The following is a 14,531-nucleotide window of genomic DNA, read 5'->3' as shown; positions in this document are numbered from 1 at the left end:
GGAGCTAGCTGCTGGGGGCTTGGAATCAGGGTGGACCGGCAGCCCACCGATCAGTTCCCCGCTCCCCTACGTTCCCTGTGCAGCAGCCGCCCAGCAGGATATCAATTGCCAGGCAGTTCAGCTGTCCCTCTGCCCAATGCTGTGTGCTGCTCCTGCCCTCTGCCTTGGAGCTGCTCCCAGGAGCCTCCTGCTTGCAGTGCAAGGAGGGAGGGAGGGAGGAAGAGGGGTGCTAATGTCAGGGTGCACTCCTCCCCCCCACTTCTTTACCCCATCTGGCGATCACCACAGAACAGGTGGGAGACATGACAGGGCTCAGGATGGAGGGAGCTTGCTGGCAGCAGTTGCTGTCTCAATTTGCTGATCTACTTAAAAAGGCAGTGTACTTAAGAGTGGGGTCAGTGTATTTAAAGAGACAATGCATCTCTCTCTCTCACACACACACACAGTGTGTCTCTCTCTGCCATGCTGTCTTCCCTCCCTCCATTCGTGCTGCCTTGTAGAGTGTGAGGCTACATTAACAACGTGTTAACCCTTGAGGGTTCAGCCCAGTACTCCATCATTTAGCAGTAAGACATTCCCTGGGAAATATCCCACCCTCTGACTTCACCACCTCAACCAAGCTTCACAATCATCATTGCTGTGTACAGTATTAAATTGTTTAAAACTTGTGCTCTGTGTGTTTGTGTGTGTGTGATAAATATATATATATATGAAATATAAATATATATAAAATATAGTCTTTTGTCTGGCAAAAAAAATTTCCCTGGAACCTAACCCCCCCAATTGGATTCACTTAACATCATTTCACTTAAAGTAGCATTTTTCAGGAACATAACTACAATGTTAAGCGAGGAGTTACTGTAGGCTCAACACTATTTTCCTATTCCTCTGAGGTTTTAATAGATGTACATTGTAACTTGCCTTTTCTTTCTGCACCGAAAGTATTTCAGAGTCCACACCCACACCTGGCTCACTACTTCAAAAACGTCCTGCCACTTGGCAAGTAATTTGTTGCCTATGACTGGTAATTGCAACAGGACTTAGCCTCTTCACTCTCCAAGCTTGCTGTAGTAGTCTCTACTACAGGTGTATAGGAAGTATCAAACTGGAAACATGAAAAATCAGGTATTTTATCATATAGCATGTCTTAGTATACTGATTGGTATTCTCTGCCTAAGTCTTCTCTGGGACCCGGTTTTATGTTCAGAGGTATTTACTGAGTTCATTTTATTGTCTTCATCAGTTCTGGCACTGATTGAACCAGGGGTGTTATAAATCTCAACAGGTCTTCTTGCATACGGTATCATTCTGCCCGTTTCTCATTAACATCAGTGTGCCCAGTTGAAAATTTTTTAGCTATTGCTTCATCATATAGCCTTCCTGTAATAATATGGGAAGCAGATAGGATAAATGGAAACCCAAATGGAACTGGACAATTAAAAGAAGAGAAATAAAACAAAGTACTAAGAGAGCCGAGGATGGGTTTCCCTACAAGAATAAAAATAAGGGTTTGTTTTTGAGGGTTTTTTTGTGAATTTATCCGTTTTCCCATCTCGGCAAGAATGGGCAGACTAGGATAACACCAGAAGAGAAGTTACATCCAGTTAATGCCTCCACCAGTAAGCAGATATGCCACCTCCTGGTCACTCAGTTAACAGTATAGAATTTCAGCTATGGAGTACTTCAAGCCTATTCACACAAACATGAACCCTAAAGTGAATATTTATCTCACTAGAAAAAAAATTATTTTTTTGCATATTCAAACCTTGTTGGCAAAAAGGAAAGTCATTTGCTGGAGAACGTAAACTGGACTACAACTGCAGAACAGTTAACCTCAATTTAGAAGCTCTAACAAAAGCTCCATTTAACAAAATGAACATCTGTCCAGTTTGGGGATAATTTGAGTAATGGAAAAAGACTGTAATAAGAATTTTTATGCAATGTTAAGATTCTGTCTCAATAGGTAACATATTAAAACCTTAATGCAAATTAATGGTTTCTCTTACTAGAGCTGACTTGGTGGCTTTGAAGTGCCGTGAAATATAGAACAGGGCAAAAGAATACCTTTGTATCTCACTCACTAATGGTGATCTAAAATCTGCGGATGGGCTAAATCAACATACCTCATTGCTGCTCAACATCATCCTCTACTGGCTGAACAGGAGTTAGTCAATGGAGCTCCGTCAAGCCTTGCCAGCTATCCTGAATATGTAAGTGTAATGACAATTCATGTTCCAGATCCCAGATTCCAAAATGAAACCATCATTTCCTTCATATAGAGATATCACAGGTTAGGGAAGGCACTATGGTATTGTATGTAGCTGGGCTTGGAATGCCAAACAGCAGCGTGTATACGATTGAGAAAAATACAGCACTGAGGGACATGCTTTTTAAAAAATATTTTGCTGAGAGTTTTTTTTTTTAAATTCAAAGAGACTTTTCTAAGGCGTTCATCAGCCTAGTCTCTGAATGCCTCACAAACAAATGAATTTATCTTCACAACACACCTATGAAGTAAAAGGTAAATTAATTCCCTGTAATTCAGTTTCTGTAAAGCTATCTATCGTGCAGAATTCTCAACTCCTGGGTCTTAGCTCAAGGGTAACAGTTCTCCCCGAGCCATTAAGATTTAATAATCCATCACATGCCACCTACTGCTAAATACAGATATTTCCCCCTCCAAATGTTCTAGTTATTTTGATTGCACAGGAAGTGATGCTTCCGTGATGACAGCCCATGCAAAATCATCATCAAAAATACCTCCAAGAAAAAATGAAAGCTAGGCACAAGAATGAAGATCATTCTAAAAGATAATCTCCAAATACTATGGGGAGCTAGGGAGGCCAGTGAGATTCCAGGAATAAAATAAAATATTGAGAAGCAGTATGTAAATAGTTTACTTTTTTCTAAAGATTATCTGGGAATGATTCTTACTCCTGAAGAGTAAAAAAAAGTCAATAAACCTGCACCTGCAACAATCAAGACCAATGTGTTGAAAGATTTTTTTTTCTAATTCATAAATACAAAAGAGGAGCAAGGTTCCTCTTAAACATCCAACAGTGCACAAAACATTCAAGTCTACAGGAGACAACAATTAACATATAAACTTCCAGTAAAGTAAATAAAGCAGCCAAGTGAAAAAAAAGGGACATCTGGAAAAATGAAGTGGATGGGAGAGTTTGGTTTCTCCTTACCTTGGAAACAAGCTCTGGAACAGAGAGCCACATACAAGATTCCCTCGAGGCTAATTTTCAAACAATAATGCTTTGCACATGTGTATTATACAGATATCTCCAATGAAAACATCTGAAGAGACATTGGTGGCAACCTTACCCAAGATAAATGAACCTTGATATAGCCTTCCATCTGCCAACCCAGTCAGGCCAAAGCAATAAGATACCAGATTCATTTATATACAGTCCTTTTGGTCACAGTATTGCCCAGAAAATTGGTGTAAAAATACCCGCAAAGTTGGGTTATTCCTGGCAGAATTCTGTGCATCTGCAGACACGCAGAATTAATCTCTCACATAATTTTGTATTTTCCCAGCATAAAAAAAATTTTGCCTAAGAAGTGCTGCAGTTCTGCCTTTTGCCCACCAGAGGGTGATGTGGTGCCAGAACAGCCAGCTGCATTCAAGAACTGCAGCACTTCTTAGGCAAAATGTTTTTTATACAGGAAAATTCAAAATTCTATGCCCACTGCTGCAGAATTCCCCTATGAGTAGAGTTCATCACAGCACCCTGCCCGCAGAGCCAGGTTAGGACAGAGTGGGGCACACAGGGCTGGGATTCAGAATGGCTAGTGGGGGGGACAGACTGGAGCATGGGCTCAGGAGCTAAATGGGGTGATAGTGCTGAGCCTGGGGAGGAGGACTGCAGAGACACAAGGAGAATGAGGAGTGTGTGGAGAGTGGCAGACCTGCCTGACTGAATGGGAGAGGCTTGGGGTCAGCCAGGGTCCGCATGGGGTAGGCTTCCCAACACTTAACAATTCCACTCCCAAAAAGAAAACCTCCTACCGCCACCCAACATCCTCCAGGTTCACTCTCAGGGTCCTTCCCTCTCCCTCAGCTCTTCCATTACCCTTACCTCCCCCAAGCCTTTGCACTGCTTCTAAGAGGTGCAGGAAATACAGCTCTGTACTGAAATTTAAATGAATGACAAAAAGTTCTGTATTAATATGCCTCATAAGGAATCTATTTGTCAAAAAAAATAGCAGAATCTTTTTTTCTAAGTCTGTATTGTTACACATATACTTGGTAACAGATATTTTGAAATAAATTACCAAAATAATTGTAACTAGCATGATTATATTGTGTTATTTTGACAAATAAAATATGCAGAATTTTGCAGAATTTTCAAATATTGTGTGCATAATTTTTAATTTTTTGGCACTGTATTCTCCCAGGAGTATAGGGTGGACTTTTTAAATGGGCTTTACAGACCATTCCATATAAAATACCAATGATCTTAACATTCAGTATATGGAGAAGGACCTCACCAGGACAGGGATGTGGGCACGGGAACAATGCTAACAGAAGAATAGGCTTTGAGTTGAACAAGAAGGTGAAGCTTCAGAGTGTTCCTAAACCTCATTCATCCTGCAACCCGAGGTCATTGTCATGAGAAAAATATCTTCCATGTAAGAAATGTAAGATCACAAGAGCAACATGGGTTCAACAGAAGTTTTTGTCAGCTTTGATGAAAGTCCCCCTATTACAGAAGAGACTTTTTAACTTATGGTAACTGAGTGGTTAAAAATACAAAGCTGTGTGAATGTAATTGCAGAGACAAGTCAAACTGACTAATTCATGACAAGTCAAAATACCTGGCACATGTTCCTTGATGGAATTAATCTTAACGATAATCAAGCAGTTTTTGTATGATGTAGGTAAAGGGGTCCTTGTTGGTTTGTTTGCCCCACACCACAAACCTATTTTTCTCAGCATTCTTCTCAGGTTACTTCCAAGACATCCAACACCAGAGTACCTGCTTAGAGTCACCTGAGCTACAGAACTCTGCTTTTCTATCAGGAACCCGGATGTTAGGCTTAGCCCATATGCAAACAGAAATAGAGGTTTACTCACCTGTACCCACAGTGTGAGATGGATTCTACACATTCATACCCCAAGGAACACTTCATAGAAGTGTCATTGGAACGCTTTCACATGCTCCTTCCTGCTCCTCCTTCTCATTATTCCCAAATGTTCTGAGGGTGAGGCTATAGAAGGGAGTGTCTCGATAAGTTCCTTCCACAATCTCATCAGGTCTGCAACTGTAATAAGGACTCTGAGGATGAGGGGAATGTAAAGATATGTCTACAGTATGAAATTAGATTGAATTTATAGAAGTCGATTTTTTAGAAAGCGATTTTATACAGTCGATTGTGTGTGTCCCCACACTAATGCACTAATCGCATTAAGTTGGCAGAGTGCGTCCACAGTACCGTGGCTACTTTCTGAGTGTTGCACTGTGGATAGCTATCCCACAGTTCCCGCAGTCTCCGCCGCCCATTGGAATTCTGGGTTAAGCTCCCAATGCCTGATGGGGCAAAAACATTGTTGTGGGTGGTTTTGGGTTCGTCATCAGTCGCCCCTCCCTCCGTGAAAGCAACGCCTTTTTTCCGTGCGGGCGCCATACTGCTTTCAGCAGACGGTGCAGTAGGACTGCTAACTGTCATCATTGAACCACCACTTCCACTGCCACTCTGCTCTCCTGATGCTATGAATCCACCTCGCAGGTCCTCTATATGACAGTCATCATCCACCACTTCCGCTGGCACTCTGCTCTCCTGGTGGTTTCAGGGCCACTTCCACCGCAACTCTGCTCAGCTGCTCTTGTCTCACCATAACACGGCAAGTGTGCAGCCCGCTCAGCTGTTGTGTCCTGGCAGAAGACAGGTCTGCAAAACAGGTCATCCAACCACCGCTTCCCCTGCAACTCTGCTCTCCTGCAGACGCCATACCACGGAAAGCATGGAGCCTGCTCAGATCACTGCGGCAGTTATGAGCACTGTAAACACCTCACACATTATCATGCGGCATGTGCAGAACCAGAACCTGCAAAAGCAGGCGAGGAGGCGATGGCAGCACGGTGACGAGAGTGATGAGGACATGGACACAGACTTCTCTCAAAGCACGGGCCCTGGCAATTTGGCCATCCTGGTGGCAATGGGGCAAGCTCATGCTGTGGAATGCCAATTCTGGGCTCGGGAAACAAGCACAGACTGGTGGGACCGCATAGTGTTGCAGGTCTGGGATGAATCTCAGTGGCTGCGAAACTTTCGCATGCGTAAGAGTACTTTCATGGAACTTTGTGACTTGCTTTCCCCTGCCCTGAAGCGCAAGAATACCAAGATGACAGCAGCCCTCACAGTTCACAAGTGAGTGGCAATAACCCTCTGGAAGCTTGCAAATGCCAGACAGCTACCGGTCAGTCGGGAATCAATTTGGAGTGGGCAAATCTACTGTGGGGGCTGCTGTGATCCAAGTAGCCAACGCAATCACTGAGCTGCTGCTATCAAGGGTAGTGACTCTGGGAAGTGTGCAGGTCATAGTGGATGGCTTTGCTGCAATGGGATTCCCTAACTGTGGTGGGGCAATAGATGGAACGCATATCCCTATCTTGGGACTGGACCACCAAGGCAGCCAGTACATAAACCGCAAGGGGTACTTTTCAATGGTGCTGCAAGCACTGGTGGATCACAAGGGATGTTTCACCAACATCAGTGTGCAATGGCTGGGAAAGGTACATGATGCTCGCATCTTCAGGAACTCTGGTCTGTCTGAACAGCTGCAGCAAAGGACTTACTTTCCAGACCAGAAAATAATCACTGGGGATGTTGAAATGCCTATAGTTATCCTTGGGGACCCAGCCTACCCCTTAATGCCATGGCTCACGAAGCCATACACAGGCAGCCTGGACAGTAGCCAGGAGCATTTCAACTATAGGCTGAGCAAGTGTAGAATAGGGGTAGAATGTGCACTTGGACGTTTAAAAGCTCACTGGTGCAGTTTACTGACTCGGTTAGACCACAGCGAAACCAACATTCCCATTGTTATTACTGCTTGCTGTGTGCTCCACAGTATCTGTGAGAGTAAGGGGGAGACGTTTATGGTAGGGTGGGAAGTTGAGGCAAATCACCTGGTTTACACAGATTACGCGCAGCCAGACACCAGGGCGATCAGAAGAGCACAGCAGAGCGCGCTGCGCATCAGAGAAGCTTTGAAAACCAGTTTCATGACTGGCCAGGCTATGGTTTGACAGTTCTGTTTGTTTCTCCTTGATGAAAACCTGCCCCCTTGGTTCATTCTACTTCCCTGTAAGCCAACCGCCCTCCCCTCCCCCCTTCCATCACCGCTTGCAGAGGCAATGAAGTCATTATTGTTTCAAATTCATGCATTCTTTATTATTCTTTTATTCATCACACAAATAGGGGGATAACTGCCAAGGTAGCCCGGGAGGGGTGGGGGAGGAGGAGGGAAGGACAAGGCCACACTGCACTTCAAAACTTATTGAATGCCGGCCTTCTGTTGCTTGGGCAGTCCTCTGGGGTGGAGTGGTTGGGTGCCAGAGGACCCCCCTCCCCCGCGTTCTTCGGCATCTGGGTGAGACGGCTATGGAACTTGGGGATGAGGGCGGTTGGTTACACAGGGGCTGCAGTGGCAGTCTGTGCCTTTCCCGCACCTCAACCATATGCCAGAGCATATCAGTTTGATCCTCCAGTAGCCTCAGTATTGCATCCTGCCTCCTCTCATCATGCTGCTGCCACCTTTCCTCTTGATCCCGCCACCTCTCCTGTTGCTCCCGCCATCTATCCTCTCGCGCGTCCCTCCTGTCCTTGTGTTCATTTTGTGCTTTCCTGCCATTGTCTGCCTCCACACATTCTGCTGGGCTCTTTCAGTTTGGGTGGACTGCATGAGCTCAGAGCACATTTCAGCATTTTTTTCACCTTATCTGTGTTAGCCTCTGGGACGGAGATGCTAGTCACAGCGTTGAAACATTTGCAGTTGCGGGAGGAAAAAAAGGGAGATTAAAATTGAAAAAGACACACTAGCCATTTAAGAGGAGGGGCTGATGTTTTCGGGTTAATGTGCAGCACAAACCCAACTAACCCCCCCACACCCAATTCTCTGGGCTGACTGCTTCACCCCTCCCCCCCACCGCATGGCTAACAGCGGGGATGCTTTCTTTTCAGCCACAGGCAAACAGCCAGGCAGGAACGGCCACCTCTGAATGTCCCCTGAATAAAATTCCCCTATTTCAACCAGGTGACCAAGAATGATATTCTTCTGAGGACAACACATAGAGATAAAGAATGGATGTTGCTTCAATGACAGCAAACACTGGGACCACATGCTGCCATGCTTTCTTATGCAATGATTCCAGACTACATGCTACTGGCCTGCCATGGTAAAGTGTTCTACCATGGAGGAAGCAATAAGGTTGCCCTCCCCAGAAACCTTTTGCAAAGGCTTTGGGAGTACCTCCAGGACAGCTTCATTGAGATGTCCCTGGAGGATTTCCACTCCCTCCCCAGACACGTTAACAGACTTTTCCAGTAGCTGTACTGGCCGCAAATGCATCCCAAGTCTTCAGGGCAAAGTAATCATTAAACATGCTTGCTTTTAAACCGTGTATTATATTTACAAAGGTACACTCACCACAGCTGCCTTCTCCGCCTTCAAGGTCCGGGAGCCTGGGTTGGGAGGGTACTGTCTCCAGGGTGATAAAGAGTTCCTGGCTGTCGAGGAGAACGGTTTCTCCGCTTGCCTGGTGTGCACTATCATCTTCCTCGCCCCAAAATCCTCATCCCTGTTGCATGAGACTCCCTTGCAGGAGTCCACGTACAGTTGTGGGGTAGTTGTAGGGGCACCCCCTAGAATTGCATGCAGCTTATCATAGAAGCGGCATGTCTGGGGCTCTGACCCCGAGCAGGCGTTTGCCTCTTGGGTTTTTTGGTAGGCTTGCCTAAGCTCCTTAAGTTTCACACAGCACTGCTGTGGGTCCCTGTGATAGCCTCTGTCCTTCATGCCCTTGGGAGATATTTTCAAATATTTTGGCATTCTGTCTTTTGGAACGGAGTTCTGATAGCACGGATTACGTCTCCCCATACAGCCATCAGATCCAGTACCTCCTGTTCCGTCCATGCTGGAGCTCTTTTGCGATTCTGGGACTCCATGGTCACCTCTGCTGATGAGATCTGCACAGTCACCTGTGCTGATCAGCTTGCCACTCTGGCCAAGCAGGAAATGAAATTCAAAAGTTCACGGGGCTTTTCCTGTCTACCTGGCCAGTGCATCCGAGTTGAGAGTGCTGTCCAGAATGGGCACAATGGAGCACTGTGGGATAGCTCCCAGAGGCCAATACTGTCAAATTGCGTACACACTAACCCAAATTCGATCCGGCGATGTCGATTTCAGCGCTAATCCCCTCGTCGGGAGGAGTACAGAAATCAATTTTAAGAGCCCATTAAGTCGACAACAATGGCTTCGTTGTGTGGATGGGTGCAGGGTTAAATCCATCTAACTACTAAATTCAACCTAAACTCGTAGTGTAGACCAGGGCTAAGAGTGAGTAAGTAATGTCTGCTGCTGCTTCAAGTGGCCTCTACACATTCCCAGGGTAGAGGTAGTCTGATAACCAGAACTATGACACAGAATTCTAATTCAACTGTGACTGAAAAACTGCTCTATCAAATTGTGCATTGGACATGGATGCTAAAATTAAAGAAATAATATTTAGTGGATTTGTGTATCGAGCTCCAAGTTACAATTCAGCAGATTTCAGAGACATTTAAAGCATGACAAAGAGGCTGACTTAGTCCTAGTGGAGCACTCCTTAACCCCCACAGGAAGAGGAACAGTCTAGCTTGTGTTCTCTTCAATACAAAACCCTAACCCATCTGGAGAAGCATTGAGAAAAAAATAGCCTGACCCTTACAACTCCCTAAACAATATGAAGAGCTGTGAGGATCTTCTACAGCCTTTTTTAAAAATAATATGACAATGCTCTTTTAGAGTAATGTGTAGAGTCTCTATTCATCCAAGTACACATGAAAGCTGGGAAAGAATATTGGTAGAGAAACTGAGGGAAGTTAGTTACTGCTTTGGGCAGGAATATAGGACATGGACGAAGGATCATTTTGTGTTTGTGGAAAACTGTAAATGGTGCATTCACCACCAAAGCCTGCAGTTCACTTACTCTTCTGGGAAAACGTATTGCTATGATGAATACTATTTAATAGATTAAGAGAGAGCACTCACTAATAGTCCTCACTCAATTCATAAAACCAACCTTTGAACCTATCAGGGGTTCTCACAACAAATTTTTTGGCAATCAACTCTTGCTGGTGGCTGCTCTGACAATTTTTCCTAAAATACTTAATTAACTTTAGGAAAAACAAATATGCACATATACATACCCAAATCATTGTAACTTATTTATGTAGGATTTTTTTTTTTGCATACAATAATAAAAATGTACTGTTTCTATTCTTTACTGGACCTAAATAGAACAGTGCTTTGCACATTCTTGTGCTTTTTTTTATTGTTTCTTTTGCTTTTTTGGTTGTTTTGTTTAAGACTTGCTAGCTACTAAATCTGCTGTGAAATGTGGTATTAACAAACGTACAAATATCAGTTTTCCAAGCAAACTTACTTAGCCTTGACAAGCCCAGGGACGGAGAGGTAGGTACGGACTGAGCGCGGGCCAGGGGCGATAGGACACTGGGGGGTGAGCTCAGGGCCAGAACCAACCACCACGCAGCTGGAGAACAGAGCCAGAAGTCCTATGGCTGGAGCCTGCCACCCAGGGCTGAAGCCTGACCTCACCACCCCCAGGAAGGTGGAGAACTGACTGGCTGCCTGCTCCTCCAGCTTGTGTATCTTCAGAGGGGAAACACTACCCCACACCAATACCAAGACTTCAAAGAGTGTATGGAGGTACCGTGCACAGTTTCTTAGTGCATAAGATTATATCCACAGAAAATCTGACACTCTTGAATATCCTGTTAGACTACAAGACAGATAACACAATAAAAACATTGCCATTCCTCCTGGACATAGTTCTACTATGGTTTGAAACCACTAAAGTCATTACTTCCTTCTTCAAAAACATATCTGAAAGACAGGTATGAAGCATTAAAAACCCCACCAGACAGTCAGTGAGACTGATAAAAGATCCTCCCAATGCTGAGAACACCAAGTAGCCTCAATATGTTAAGAAACCTGAAATCCCCAAAATCAATATGCTGGACTACCCCAAATCACACACTGGAGAAAAATACCGTGCTTCGCTACCGGGACAGACATTGAAGTCTCAACAACCAAACCAAACACAAAACACACATCGAAATAGGGTCTGGCATATCAAAGCAGAAACTGACATGACAGGGTAGGAACCAGAGCACTGCGAAAAAATACCAAAGCCTCCTCCCTCAAAAAAAAGTACTGAAGCACTGCAGAGTATGTTGGAGCATTCAAGACAATCTTCTCAAAAGGAATTTAGGCATTTGTACTAGATAAACAGATCTCAGTTCCTTAGCATAAGAGTGGAAAAGTACGGATAAGTGTTATAAGGATACATGACCATCTCTAGAAGAACTGAAGTAATGTAAATGCACAGTCTAACAGGGAGTTCCTGCATCAACTATAGATCAAGAAGGAACTAACTGAAGCATTAGGAGAAAAGACTATAATAAAGAGGACATCCAGCTTACACTCTACACCAGTGGTTTTCAAACTGCAGGTCGCGACCCAGTACTGGGCGCGGAATGTAGGGCAGTTCTGATCAGCACCGCCGACTGGGTCATTAAAAGTCCCATCAGTGGTGCTGCCCGGCTAAGGCAGGCTAGTCCCTACCTGTTCTGACAGCACGCTGCCCCTCGAAAGCAGCCAGCAGCAGGTCCAGCTCCTAGGCAGGGGGGCCACGGGGCTCCACACGCTGCCCTTGCCCCAAGCACCAACTCTGCACTCCCACTGGCCGTGAACCAGCCAATGGGAGTTAAGGGGGTTGCCTGCGGGCAAGAGCTGCACACCTCCATCTAGGAGCTGGACCTGCTGCTGGCCACTTCCAGGGTGCAGAGTAGTCCGCGGTGCCAGGACAAGCAGGAAGCCTACCTTAGCACCCCCGGCTGCACCGCTGACTGAGAGCTGCCAGAAGTAAATCCATGCCCCAATCCCCTACCCCAGCCCTCAGCCCCCCACCCCTCCCAAACCCACAGCCCCTTCCTGCACCTCAAACCCCTCACCCCCGGCTCTACCCCAGAGCCTGCATCCCCAGCCCAGAGACCTGACCCTCTCCCACACCCCAACCCCCTGCCACAGCCCTGAGTCCCAAAACCCGGAGCCCCGTCCTGAACCCCAAACTCCTCATCCCCGGCCCCACCCCGCAGCTCTCACCCCTGCATCCCTACCTTCTGCTCCAGCCTGAGGCCCTCCCACACCCCAAACCCCTCATCCCCAGCTCTGCTGCATCGCGGGCATCAACAATTTTCCTCAACTGGGTCGCCAGAAAAAAAAAAAGTTTGAAAACCACTGCTCTGCACCACTACTGCTGCCCTTAAAGGTCACCAATCCTCATGACCTAAGGGAATTCTACCAGTTTCACACTGAGGAGCTAAAACCTGGAGCTAATCCTGCTCAAATGATATTATTACTCAAGTATTATAAATCATGTTTTACAGATGAGAAACTGAGGCAAAGTAAAGGTGACTTGCCCACGGGCAACAAAAATGATTAGGACTATTGAACAGCTTCCATATAAGGAGAGATTAAAAAGACTGGGACTGTTCAATTTAGGAAAGATGACTAAAGGCAGTTCTACTCTGCCACTTAAATCAATCTAAATTGCATCACTCAGGGGTGTGAAAAGGACACCCAGCTGTGTGATGCAACCTAAGCGCTGTCCACACTAGTACTACATCAGCAGTAGACACTCTCCCATCGGCACAAAGCATCTTCACCAGATGTGCTACAGCAGCACAGCTGCACCGATGTAGTGCTTCCAGTGTAGACCGGCCCTAAGGGAGGATATGACAAGGGATCTATTAAATATGAATGGTACAGAGACAGTTAATAGGGAGTGTTATTTACACCTTCACATAACACAAGAACTAGGGGTCACCTGATGAAATTAATAGGCAGCAGGTTTAAAATAAACAAAAGGAAATATTTCTTCAAACAACGGACAATCAACTTGTGTAACTCATTGCCATAGCATGATGTTAAGGCCAAAAATGTAACTGGATTAAAAAAAAAAAAGAACTAGATAAATTCATGGAGGATAGGTCCATCAATGACTATTAGCCAAGATGGTCAGGGACACAACCCCATACCCCAGGTGTCCTACACCTCCAATTGCCAGAAGGTGGGACCGGACCACTCAACATTGCCCCTTTTCTGTTCATTCTCTCTGAAGCAGCTGGTATTGGCCACCGTCAGAAGACAGGAAACTGGTTTATATGGACCATTGGTCGGATCCAGTATGGCCATTCTTATGTTCTTAACACAATACAGATCTCGAGTCCAATTCTTTAAATCATAAAACCACCTTTCCGTAACATACCAGGGTACAATCCAGACTAATGAGCAGCTGTCACCCCTGCCCTGCAACTTTGGGTGCCTTACAATGCATTGCTGAAGGAATTCCTACTTGGGCTGCTCACAAACAACCTTCCAGCATGCAAGCCACAACCCGAGTGTGTGTGTGTGTAACTGCAACCTGCCAGCTACAGTTGGATTACTTTCAGGCTCTCATCAGCCTTGGTTATACTGCAGGGTGACCCCAACACACTCCCAGTCTTAGATTTTCCCGCAGAAACTTATGTCCTGTACTGTCCAGCCTGGGGCCTGGAGGAAGCTGGAGCCTGTGACCAAAGGAACCACAGAGGGCCTCTTTTTGAAGCCCTGTGGGTGGGAGGTGGGGAGAAATAGGGTTGTTAAGAGCGGAAAAGAAACAGCGCCAAAAGTATAAGTATTCCCACAAAAAGATAACTTGTTGATTGCTTACAGCATATTCTTCTGGTGTAACCTTGAGAACGTCGAATACCACTGCATCAAAGCTTTTCTTCAGTTCAGCAGAACCTTTGTCACTTAAGGATTCGGAGCTGCTACTCTTCTGTCAAAAATAAATAAAAAAAGAACATAGATACAGCTCTCTTTTCAAAACAAGAAGAAAAGGTTTATTTTCAAGTGTCTCTTTGTTCCAAGAAACATTTTTATACTGCAGATTACCCTTGTATATGTAGCATATTAGGGCCTGACTGAAACCCCATTGAAACCAGAGAACATCAGTTGACTTCAGTGGGCTCCAGATGGAGCCTCACAATGCACAACATTTACACAGAGAGAACTGACGTTTAATCTTCCTTACTCAAGGCAAAAAATGATTTCTACTAGTCTTAGATTTAAAAAATCACTGCAAAGGGTGAATAGATACAAAGACTGCTCAGGAAAGAGCTAACATTGAAATAAACTGGTAGTTGCAGGTAAGGACAGAGATGATATAATGTCAGCTATCCTACCTCCT

At 45.2% G+C, this 14,531-nt stretch overlaps 1 protein-coding gene across 9 annotated transcripts in view; it reads right to left on the bottom strand.

Moving 5' to 3' along the window:
* RALGPS2 (Ral GEF with PH domain and SH3 binding motif 2) overlaps positions 1 to 14,531 on the bottom strand; it is a 277,132-nt gene that overhangs the window by 208,690 nt on the left and 53,911 nt on the right. For all 9 annotated transcript variants that reach the window (XR_007358002.2, XR_012669645.1, XM_048860736.2 and 6 more), the window contains one exon: positions 14,013 to 14,120. Coding sequence is in view for 7 of the 9 variants with exons in the window: in XM_048860736.2 (XP_048716693.1) it covers positions 14,013 to 14,120 (108 nt within the window). In the remaining 2 variants the exon portion in view is untranslated. The remainder of the gene's footprint in view (positions 1 to 14,012; positions 14,121 to 14,531) is intronic.

Source organism: Caretta caretta, chromosome 8 (genome assembly GCF_965140235.1).
Source record: "Caretta caretta isolate rCarCar2 chromosome 8, rCarCar1.hap1, whole genome shotgun sequence".
NCBI classification, from domain to species: Eukaryota; Metazoa; Chordata; order Testudines; family Cheloniidae; genus Caretta; species Caretta caretta.
This window is presented reverse-complemented; position numbering and strand designations above follow the sequence as displayed.